The sequence below is a fragment of the Hibiscus syriacus genome, unplaced genomic scaffold (genome assembly GCF_006381635.1).
Source record: "Hibiscus syriacus cultivar Baekdansim isolate YM2019G1 unplaced genomic scaffold, ASM638163v2 tig00110809_pilon, whole genome shotgun sequence".
In the NCBI taxonomy this organism is placed as follows: domain Eukaryota; kingdom Viridiplantae; phylum Streptophyta; class Magnoliopsida; order Malvales; family Malvaceae; genus Hibiscus; species Hibiscus syriacus.
Window position 1 is genome coordinate 203,433 of NW_024062869.1, and position 12,812 is coordinate 216,244.

General features: G+C 34.6%; 1 protein-coding gene and 2 pseudogenes across 1 annotated transcript; 2 read left to right on the forward strand and 1 right to left on the reverse strand.

Annotated features, from left to right (window-relative positions):
- Positions 1 to 1,936: 1,936 nt before the first annotated feature.
- On the forward strand, positions 1,937 to 4,023 carry LOC120141412 (annotated as a pseudogene).
- A 1,250-nt stretch (positions 4,024 to 5,273) lies between these two features.
- Positions 5,274 to 6,114, reverse strand: LOC120141483 (annotated as a pseudogene).
- A 1,172-nt stretch (positions 6,115 to 7,286) lies between these two features.
- Positions 7,287 to 8,058, forward strand: LOC120141504. The gene is made up of 2 exons (XM_039156351.1): positions 7,287 to 7,632; positions 7,854 to 8,058. The coding sequence occupies exons 1-2, from the start codon at positions 7,320 to 7,322 to the stop codon at positions 7,868 to 7,870; spliced, it is 330 nt and encodes a 109-aa protein (XP_039012282.1). The 5' UTR covers positions 7,287 to 7,319; the 3' UTR covers positions 7,871 to 8,058.
- The last annotated feature ends 4,754 nt before the right edge of the window (positions 8,059 to 12,812 follow it).

Genomic DNA, 12,812 nt, shown 5'->3' on the forward strand with positions numbered 1-12,812 from the left:
AGGTATCGATACCCCATGGTGGGTACCGACATACATTTTTGGATAGGTAATCCAATGGTTAAGGAGTTAGAATTGAGGGGCCCATTGATAATAGAATGTCAGTAAATAAAAACTACAAGTGAGAACAATAATTAAATGCATTACAAAACAGAAACAATAACAACTAGGATTCATAAAACTAACCTTGCTTGATACTCGGGAAAAGCCAGGGCACCCGAGTTTCATTAGCATAATATGATTGTCTCAGTTGGATATCCCAGTCAGTGCCACGACACTTCAGTAACCGACTGGATGCAGATGTCCCAAGACTCTACGGAGTAAGTTGGTCGGGGTGTAAGTTTCTGATGCAGTTCCGGATCTCACCCCAAATACCCAAGGGTATTTTAGGAAGGCTAGAGGGGTGTGAGCTCCGAGATGCAAAACCCTCAGCCACACCATGATGACTACTCAACAGTTTATACAACATTTCATATGTCTTCATACCTTTGCCACTAGCATGCTCATCTAGTAAATGCATGTAGTATAATACAATTATTAGTGTGACGTTGAGCTCGTAAGTTTAGCATTCAGAATGTGTTTCTGTGCGCAGGTTCATATGAGACCAATAGCAGAGCATTATCGTTGATAGTAGTTCCAGATCAATCAAGGCACCAGAGTATGTCTCGAGTTACTTTTAGAGAGCATGTACTATTGATAGACCCTTATGTATTTAGTCGTAATTCTGTTTTGTAAAACTCAATATTGCTATTATTTTGAATTTTTTGGGAGCTCCCTATATTTTGTAAACTCATATTTCTATTATGTTTTATTTATTTTTTTCTACGGATGATTTTATGTGATGATTTACAGTCGTTTCAAAGGAAAATTTTTGGTATAGCCACTTCAATAGTCCGTGTGACATTCTAATTTATCGGTCTTCGGGTCAGACTAGATTAAAACATTACAAAATATATGCAATCAATGATAATGGTGATCAAAATAATATTGGACGAAGAGAACGCAAGTAATTGAAACGACAAGCGTTAATTTGAAAAAAAGACATGTTTTGGAAGCTCAAAATTTTTTAAAGGAAAATTAAACAAAAAATAAATAAATTTTAACGTGTCACATCACACGACATTAATAATCATACATAACAATAAATTAAAATTTCAGCAACTATATTGTAAGTTTTAAAATTCAGTAATTAAAATGCAAATATCTCAAAAGTTTAGGGATTATTAAATGTAATTTATATAAAATATTATTATGTTATCAATTACCAGTGATTGATTAGGAACATTAATTTCGTTTTATCACTATAAGAATTGGACTATTAACTGTATTATAATATTTTTATATAGTATGAACCGAGCAACTTTTCATATCAAATGTTTAAGAGAAATTTTTAAACATAAATTATTTTGTATTTATTTCATATTAATAAAAAATAATATTTTCGTACCCTCAAATTTTTGTATGGACGTTATTCTTTCATACGGTCCCTTCAACTTGAGTAATTGGGGTTGTCTTCACATTTTCGGTCTTGTCGTATTTATTATGGTTGCGGATATAACGGATGTTATTGCGGTAATTGCGTATATTGGAATCGTGAATTTTTTTCGAAGGATCTGATTTTTTTAATAAAAAAACATGTTATTTTAAAAAAATTGAAATAACGGAATAATAGAGGAATAACGATCCGCTATTGCTGTGAGTGGCCGCAATCTTCCGCTATTGGTGTGATCCAGCTTCACAAAAAACATGTTTTTTAAAAAAAATTGAAATAACGGAATAATAGAGGAATAACGGTCCGCTATTGCCGTGAGTGGCCGCAATCTGCCGCTATTGGTGTGATCCAGCTTCACACCGTTACTTTCTGCGATAGCGGTTTCGGACACCGCCGCAACCGCGATATAACAGCCGCGATACCGTTATTCGGCCGCTTTTTGAAACCATGCGCTCCACCAAATCCAGCTGTTTCCTCCACGGGAAGCTTGCCCATGCTCATATCATCAAGTCTGCTTCCAAGCCATGCCTTTTCTTGCAAAACAATCTTTTAAGTATGTACTGTAAAGCTGGGGAGATGAATGTTGGTCGCCGCTTGTTTGACAAAATGTCCCAACCAAATTTCGTTTCCTATAATTCTTTGATTTCTGGGTACAACCAGATGGGTGCTTTTGATAAAGCCATGCAAGTGTTCATTGAAGGTAGAAAAACATGTCTAAAACTTGATCAATTCACTTATGCCGGTGCTTTAAATGTTTGCACTCAAACTGGGGATCTCAAGCTAGGGGTGCTAATTCATGGACTGGTTTTAGTAAGTGGATTGATTGAGAATGCATTTTTAACGAACTCCTTGATAGATATGTATTGCAAATGTGCATGTGTTGAACAGGCAAGGTATTTGTTTGAGAATTCCAAGGAGATAGATGAGATTTCATGGAATACATTGATTTCAGGCTATGTTCGTATGAATCAAAATGAAGAGATGTTGAAACTATTAATTAGCATGCATCGAAATGGATTGAACTTGAATACTTATACCATGGGAAGTGTCTTAAAGGCTTGTTGTACAAGCACGGATGTAGGGATAAAATATGGGAAAATGCTTCATGGATGTATAATGAAACTTGGGTTTCAAATGGACATTGTTGTTGGGACATCATTGCTTGATATGTATGTGAAAAGGGAAGAACTGCACAGTGCAATCAAAATTTTACAAGCATGCCAAACCGCAATATTGTCATGTATGATTCCATGACATCTGGATTTATAGAAGCAGAAAGCATTACCAAGGAATGTGCTAACCATATCAGCAGATTTTTCCTTGAAGTGTGGTGACATAGATGCTACTAATCTGACATTTCAAGAGAGAGAATCTAGATGTGGTTTCTTGGTCAGTGATGATTTGTAGCTGCGCACAACATGGATGTGCTACAGATGCTTTAAACCTCTTTGGGTTGATGAAGGAACGTGAGATTACGCCTAATCATATTACATTTGTAGGAATTTTATCCGCTTGCAGTTATGGAGGACTTGTCGAAGAAGGATTAAGGTATGTCAGTGGAACCCTCCCTTCTATCATTTTTAAGTGCACTTGTGTTTATGATGTGCATGCATGAGGATGTGAGGGGTTAGAGACACAAGTTGCATCCATAAATTTCAAAACTGAATCAATCTACATACTGCCCGAATTTTTACAGTGGGAAATTGTCAGTAGCTGGAACTTAATGATGAACTAACTCTAGTAAGCCGGGGACATAATTTAGCTTTATATAGAATAGCACTTTGTTTTAGGCAGAGGATAGAATACTTGTAACTATATGCACTGATTATGAAGCACAACGTCCTCTTTTCTCTTGTGTTATTGAACTGCTTTATTTCTCCCATGAACATTCTGTTTTTCTATGCTGATCTCCTTAGAAGCTTCTGTGCAAGCAGATTTTATTTCTTTGCTTTTATTCATGATAATTATGTGGTTAACCTTTTGAGTTACTGCAGATACTTTGAAAGCATGAAGGATTATGACGTTGAAACCAGCATAGAACATTATTGCTGTGTTGCTGACCTCTTTGGACGTGCTGGAAGGTTAGCAGAGGCTCAAAACTTCATCCTCACCTCGGTTTTCAAGAATAATCCAATAATGTGGCGAGCCTTGTTGAGTTCTTGCAGGGTTTATAAGGACACTGTAACTGGGAAACGTGCTGCCGTGAAAGTAATTGGGCTTCAACCCCAAGGGTCTGCATCTTATGTTCTTCTTCACAACATCTATGCTGCTGCTGCTGTAGAAACACTGGCAGTCGGAGAACTGATGCAACAGCGAGGGGTTAAGAAAAAGGAGCCTGGTCTTAGTTGGATTTAGGTTAGAAACATAGTTCATTTCTTTTCTGTGGTTGACATGTCTTACCTTTTGAGTCAAGTAATCTATTGAGGTTGGGAGAAATTTTGGAAAAGACAAGGAATTTGGTTATGTTAATGAGAGGACTGCTTCTAGTTCAACCAAAACAAAACCCAAAGGGAGCTCAGCGACGAACTATCACAGTTTGAGTTAGCAATCACCTTTGGGTTTTCATTTACTAGCTTATTGAAGTTGGTCTCCTGTTAGGTTGATGAAATATTTGAGAACCTGCCCTGACTGCCACAGAATAACTGAAGCTCTTGTCAGAGGTGGAAATGTCGGAAATAATTCCCAGAGATCCATTTTCATCTATGTCATTCCCAAGTAGATTAATAGAAGTTGCGAAAGGTAGGTTGTTGGATGGCTGCTAGAAACAGTTTAACATTTGTAATGAATCTGGAACAGGATTGATGCACTGAACCGGACAAGCAGTTAGTGGGAATGAAACATGCAATTTAAAAATGACCATTTGAAACAAGAGAGGCAGAATAGAAATAACTGCTTGGACAGAGAACCTACATCACTTGGGTGAGTGTAGGATACGAATATACATCTGACACGGCTATATTTGATTATATCCTAGTCTTTTCATGTACTTAGAGGATCTTTGAAAGGCAATATTTTCCTAGATCTACCCGTCTAGATATTTGATTTATGTTTTTCTTATGTGCTAAGATGCATGAGCTCCAAATTTTAACTTACATAAATTCATTCTTCGTGGTTGCAGATGATATTTTATCCAAATCTCCTGGAGGTTTGTCCGATGAAGCACTACTCTTGTCAGGAGCTATAATGCATCTCCCCTCGACACAAGGTATCTTTACCCACCTCACTCTACAACATTTGGATACATAGATCATGAAAAATATTTCAGCATGGTGAAATTAGAAGTGTCTTTTTTTCTCCTTCCAATTTCACACATCTTTTGAAGCGTATCCAAATGTATTTATGTGCCTCGTTGGGGTAACACATTTCTATGGAAATTTTTGGTGTTCTATTTTTATTGGTTTAACCAAAATTACAGGAAGGTTTCTTGAATGAATTCCATCTATCCATGTAACAAAATACAAACACAGAATACTCGAACATGCGACACCAACAAGTTGGATTGAAGATTAAAATTTACGGTACACTGAAAGAGGTGTTGCAACACCAAACTTTCCTAGACTAAATCTTTACACAGGATCAAGTAATTATGCTAAACGCATGAGTGAAAGTATCGATATAGCATCTATCTCATCAGCAGGTTTCGGTTAGGCGTTGGCCAAGGTAAACAAGATGCCAGATGAGAGCCATTAGTGTGAGAATATTAAGCACTGATGAGTTTGTGTTTAGCTTCTTCAACCTCTCATTTAGCCTAACCATTCTTGACTTCATCACTTCCTCTTCCGAACCGATGGGTGCTGCTGCCGGTGCCAGTAAGGGGCCTTTCCTGCTTATTTTAGCTGCTGGATCTGCAACATTTGGTGTCTCAATGGTCTTGCTCCCCTCTGCAACAAAGTCAGGTCTTCCTCTCCCTTCTCCATTTTAATCCTCAAACATCACCTGCAATGGAAATCCAATATGTTAAAAGTATCAAAAATTGAATATGCAAACAGGAGCATAAGAAATTAAGCAAGTTACCTTAGTAGCTTTAGGCTCCAAATACAGCGCATTAACCAAAACCATGAAAAGGGATGGCAAAAGATTAAAAGATTGAAACATCTCTGGCCAGCTTGAGATCGATTTGTTCCTGTGCCACAAAAAGTGCCCCAACAAAGCTAACCCAATACTGTAAGCCATTGCCCTGAAGTAAACAGGGTATATCTTGCTCTGCACCGCTCCGAACTGCTGTCTCGGGAGATGTTCTGCCAATACATAGCTGAAAATGAACGTAACCCACACACTCATCCCTTATGCTGTAGCTAATCCAAGTAAGTTAGCCAAACCCATCGCTGTATTCAACGCCTCCATTGAAGTGATGTACTTGAAGCCGTCAAACTACTTCTTTGCACCAGTTTTAACCTTGTTCGTTGCTCGTTGTGCTTCCTCCTTGGCCTTTTCTTGAACGTTCTCCACCCTCTCTGCTCAATTTTTCACTATATCATCTCCCATCGTCTTGGCCTTTTCCTTTTCTTCTTTCACAGTATCCTTAGCCTTATCGATGGACTCCTTCGCTCTTTCTTTAACATCTTGGCCCGTTTGCACAACCGCCTCTTTTGCTTCGCCTATAGCATCGCCGACAGCCCCCTTTATTGGATGTGCAGTCTCCGAAACCATGTCTTTAACCTTGTATATTAGGCTATCGCGACATTTTTTACATAAACGCCACTAAAATATGCGTTTGTAGCGGCGTTTTCTAAAAAATGCCAACATATATCGGGTTATTGCAGTCTTTTTTCATAAACACCACTAAAGTACACATTTATAGTACGTTTTCCAAAAAATACCACTATATATCAGGATATCGTGGCGTTCTTTTACATAAATGCCACTAAAGTACACGTTTGTAGCGACGTTTTCCCAAAAAAATACCGCTATATATCGGGCTATCTTGGCGTTTGTCTAAAAACACCGCCATATGTAAAAAAATTAACGGCATTTTCTCTAAAAACGCCACTACAAATATGTTTTGTTGTAGTGTCATCTAATTGGGCATTAATTTTATTAAATTAAATTAAAATTATGATCAAATTAATAGAATACATAAATATTGAGGATTGAATGTATAATTATACCACTTTTATTAATAGTCACGTCAACAGTTCCGTTAAATGTTAATAACAAGTGGTCTGATTGAAGGTATTTAAATATTTGGATGGCCTGATTGACAATAATTCAAAAATGATGATCAAAATGAAAAAGAGTTATAGTTAGATGCTCACTGGTATAGTTTACTCTAAATTTAAATATGTAAACGTTTTTCAATCAACTAAATTATTATCATCAAATCTATAATATACAAACAATAAATATCATTTCTAAATTACAATAAATATTAAATTTCACCCAGAAGAATTCTTCTCTCTTCCTCTTGTAAAAATAAAATCATCTAGATCAGAAACACGACCAACTGCTCAAACTTTAGAGAGGAATTTGTCAAGTAACCCCATTATTACAAGAAATTTCTTAGAACTCTCCCAAGTCGCATCGGGGGTGGCATTCACGCGGCGTTGTCATATTCCTGGTAAGTGCTACGAAAATAATAAAGATGGGGCAGAAAATAGATTCAATCCTTTTTTTTTTCGAAGTCAGTTTAGAAACGACATTGACCCATCATTACTTTATTCTTATTACTATTGTTGAACAGATTTAAATAGCTACTTCAAGTCAATTCTTATTGCTGTTATAACAGTGACCATGATAATATTTATTATAAATTCACTCACTAGTGTGCGTACTATAAATATAGATTTAAGCTCGGTTGAACAACGAGAAGAGTAAGTAGAGGAGTAAAAAAATGGAAGGAAAGTGTTGGTGCTTGATTTTGATGGCGTCGGTGTTATGCATAAGCATGTTGAACGGCGGTGGCGTGACGGCACAAAGCGCGGCGGAGTGCAAAGAAGAGAGGAGAATACTTGTGAACGCATGCAAGGGCCTGATAACACGAAAGCCTCCCACACCATATTGTTGTGAGAGGCTGAGAGTTACGCATGTTAACTGTGTTTGTCCTGTAATAACGCCTCAGCTAGCAGCTTTGATCGATGTCAACTATGCTATCAAGGTTATTCAGGGCTGTGGAAGACAAGTCCCCCGCCATTTCAAATGCGGAAGTAAGTTTCAAATATCTTACTGTTATGGACAGGGATGGATCGACAAGATGATCATTCCGAAAATTTCAAATTCTAATATAATTTAGATATTTTTTTGATTTTATATTAATAATTTATTTATCTAAAATTTTATAAACTCGCATTGATATAAGGTTTTACAATCATCCCTTAGTTACTGTAATTACATGAGCTGAATAGTGATATTTTTATTGTGCATGCAGGTATAACCACACCATGAGAAGATTATGCTATGGAATAGTCCATAATTCATTTCCATTTATGGTATGATTATGGGAACTTTGTTGTCTGTTTTTTGTGCATTTCGTCGTCCTCATACGGATATTTTTTTTTCTTGTTTCTGTTTAAATAAGTTTTTTGGGGGTACTCATAAGCTATGGTTGATGTATTCAGTAGGTAAAGATTTAATTAGTGTTATACATCTTATAATATATTGAATAAAATCATGATGGTTGAATCGTTTCATTTTAGTAATTCTTTATCTTTTCAAGTTTTCGTGTTTGATTGTATTAGTCGTTGTGCGAAGAAAAATATAACCTCGGTCAATAGGATTTAGTTTAGCATCAAGATTAATTTATAATAAGGCTTAACACAATTTTTAGTACCTAAACTATATCTCAAAATATTGCGTAAAGAATGTTTTTGCTAACAATAGGTGCTTAACGTTTTTAACGTTACATTTTTAAGTATATGGACTGTAACTGCCGCTAAATTTGATCGTAATTTGACACGTGTCATGCATATAAAATTCCAAAAATTATTTTATTAAAAAAACTTAATATTATAATTTTTAAAAAAACTTTTAAATTTACATCTTCTATTATCGATCAATCACCATCGATCTGTAACTGTCACCGATGACACCATCAAAATCATCCCACTGTCGCGACCAAAACCCAGTCCCCCACCCACCATGAAACTGCGTCGATCATCATGAAAAACGCCTTTCTAGGTTTTTCATTGTTGTTTTTCGACAATTTCGATTGCTACAGTCATCCGTACATACACGACCGACACCGTTGAAATCCTCATCATACTTCGAACAAAACACAATCGGTGGTGACCCTTCACCATCGGTGGTAGGGGATAAGAGGGAGAGGGATGACGTGGGAGTTTGATTTTTTTCTTTTTCTTTTTAAAAATAATATTGTTATTATTAAAAAACTAAAAAAATATAACGGTATACACCTAAAAGTGTAATGGAACAAACTGTAGGTACCTAAAAGTGTAACTGAGAAAACGTTAGACACCTATTGTAAGCAAAAAAAATTCTTGGCACCAAATCGTATTTCAAGGTATAATTTAGGCACTAAAAAGTGTATTAAGCCTTATAATAATTAATCTATTCATATGTATATTAAATTTTGACAAATCTTAATTTTAATTTTAATCTTACCTAGAGGAAAACAGACTCTAGGGGAAGGAAGAATAGTGCTTTTAGTGGGTCTAGAATGCATGACCTGAGGAAATGTGAGGAAATAAGGATGAGCAATTTAGTCACCCAACCAAATGTGCTTGTTCTTCGGGGTATATTAATTAGAATTATATGTATAACTCTCAAATATATTGATCACTTATATATTGAGGGTGTTTGGCAAACAACCGATACCTGATAGTTGGTAGCTGATTCCAGTAGTTGGTTTGACCAACTAATTTGATTAACTAATTTGAGAAACTGATTTGATTAGCTAATTTGAGAAACTGATTTGATTAGTTGTTTGTATAGAAGTGTTTGGTAAAATTTAGTTGGTAGCTGATATGAGTAAAATGACAAATAAGGTATGATATATTTAGTCGTTAAGTATATATATGTTTTTATAATACTTTAGTCTTTATTGGGGGAAATTATTCGGATAAAATGCTTTTGACAAGGAATTAAAGATTCCTTAAGAAAATCAGTGAATATTTTTAAAAATTTTGAATATATTTTTTAAATTTAATATTTACAAATATTAACCTTGTGAGATTAATACATACTATTAACCTTGTATAAAATATCAACACTACATTTTTTTTACTTTCATGATTTACTATATTTTCTTAACTAAAATATATTTGAGAATCTACAACTAAAAAATAGAATTATAAAATAAAATTTCACTAAAATATATTAGGATGAAGGCTATTTCATTAGATTAGGTTTTATGGCAAGGATGTAATTATGAAAATAATAAGGACAAATATGTCATTTAACATCTTATTTTGCAATTAGTTCTCCCAAACTGTTGGATTTTCCTGCGTTTTCATTTTTAGTTTATTTTGCACAATAAACTCTTTCAAAAAGGTGTTTACCAAACACTAAAAATGGAGGATTTGACTACCGATCAATTATTTAAGCTCAAATAAACTAAAAACTCTTCAAAAAGTTGTTTACCAAACACCCTCATTGATTTACCGATGTATTTATTTGATTTATATCATAATAAAATTATAAATAAATTAAATTTAATAGATAAAGATAAATTTGACATCCAAAAATTATTTATCTTTCAACTAACAATTATAACACACACACACACACACACATATATATATATATATATATATATATATATATACAATTATTAATATCCAATTCGTTGGTTACATCATTTTGCAAACCCAATTCATGAATTTTGAAATTGAATATAATTTTTTCTACTTTTAAACTTGGAAATGATCCAAAATGACCTCAAAGACCCTTCAAAAACATTGTGTAGACACCCGTTTTGTCCGGGATACTATCATTATTATTATTATTATATTATTTTATTATTAATAATAATGTTAAAGTTGTTTATGTTATCATTTTGCAGGCCAAGGTACGCCAAGCACAATTCAGGTCCCAAATTACAAACAGTGCACGACAGCCATGGAGATTGCCAATTTTGAACATGTTCTAAGCATCTTCGGTTTCTGAAGTCTTCGTAAAAGTTATTCAATTATCTCTTAGCTTTCCAACTTACTTTGAACCGCATCAATCCGATATTTGGAGCTCGAGATATGGTTAAATTAATGAAGACAGTGCAGGCTGGAAATTGTCCAGTGGGCAGATCACGACATTCAGATGTATCGCCAATTTTGAACATGTTCCAAACATATTTGGATGTTGAAGTCTTCTTAACAATTATTCCATTATCTCTTAGCTTTCCAACGCACTTTGAATCGCATCAATCCGATATCGGTAGCTCGAGATACGCTCAGATAGATAAAGACTGTGCAAGCTGAATACGGGATTTACGAATTTCAACAAAAAATTGTTTTTACTTTGCACAATATACACGTTGGGAACAGATTTTTTATGAACATGGAGACATACACGTTGGAAAAACATGTTCCAGCTAGGAGACAAGCACTCACCAGCACATGTGGCCGCACAGTACCTCACGCCAGCCCACACCATGTTGTTTCTGCACTAGCAGTCTATTAATGGAGCACTAACTCTATTATACTGCCACCACTAATATTTGCTGGCCACCACTAATATTTGCTGGCCACCCATGTTTTGTTAAGTGTCCATATTCTGCACAAAGTCAATAATGCACCGAATCAAGGAAAAATTAATTAGTCACCAAAAAATTGCATAAAAGTCAATACTTGCTCAACTAAATATCACCAAACACAGAGAAAATCAACATGCAGACAAAGTATTCGGTAAAGAAAATATTGATAAAATGGAGAGGAGCTCGGTTTTTCAAAAAAAAAAAAGAAAAGAAAGAAGATTGAAAACACTGGAGGAGACCATAGACATACTGGGAGGCCAAAACGTGTGAGAGGGGAGAAAAGAAAAAAAAATAGAAAACAACACTTCTTGTAATCTGTCGGATTCTCGCCGGAGATCGGGATCTCCGATCAACATTCCGAACGGTCAAAAGTTGCGGAAGGCCATCACGAACAACATATTGAAAATTCAAGACGATCGGACAGTGGACGGTGACGGATCGGAGAAAACATATCCGGACGGTTTTTAGCCTCTTGCTGGTGATCGGAATCTTCGATCAATATTCCGAACGGTGAAAAGTTGTGTGATGCCAACACGAACAACCTATTGAAAAATCAGGACGATCGGACGGTGGATGACGGCAGATCAAAGAAAATACATTCGAACGGTTATCTTTGTATCTTTCCTGATTTTGACACTTTAATTTCTGTTATTTTATTTTAACCTTTTATTTTCTGTTTTTACCATTTTAATCCTTAAGGTTCATGTTTTGCGCTTGGGTCATTCTCCATATGAGTCATTTTCATTTGCAGCTTAATACATTTTAGTCCTTAAATAGGTGTTTTTTGTGTTTCTGATTTCGTCTCCATATTTTACGCGTATTCAATTTTAGTCCTGAGTGGTATTGTATTTTGCTTCTGTTCTTTATACATTGAACTGTTAATTTTCACATGTTTCATTTTAGTACCTAGGTCGAAGTTTGCAGGTTTCTAATTCTGTCTATTTATTTTATGGTTCATTTAATTTTCGTCCTAGTGTTGATTTGTTTATTTTCTGTTGTTTAGATATTTGACCTTCATATTTTTGCATGTTGCACTTTAGTCATGAGTGTGTTGGGATTTATTCTGTTTTTAGTCCCCTGCAATAGGAATAGTTTCATTTCAGTTCTTAGTATTTAATATGGTATAATACTAGCATTTCTACCTTAATTCGTATTTTATTTATAATTAGGTTATTAAAGTTTTATTTGATATCATTTAGTCCTCGTTTTAATAAATATATTTATTTTCTGAAATTTATAATTTGTTGTATTATGTTTTCGTTTGTTTTGTTTAGGTCATATTTGTTCATTAAATATAACTATGTATATAGTATATATTTTTAGTTATAAAATGTGTATATAATTTCTATGGAAATGTCACATTGCATGATATTTTAAAATATTGGTTTAATTAATTTTTACATGACATCATTTTAGTATGATTTGCATGTTAGCCTCACGTGCATAAACTCAATGTATTTACATAATTTAATTAAAGGTAATATCTTTTTAATTTAAAATTATTTTAAGTGGGTTGTCTTAACTGATTAGATATCCGCTTTTGATGATTTTAAATTAAAAGTATATCCTATCAGTGACACCTAAGAAATTAATTTATCGCTTTTAAAATTTGGGAACAGAAGAAAAAGAAATATTCGGCTATTTAAATTTATCGAGAAAAGATAGTTAGAACTTATCTAA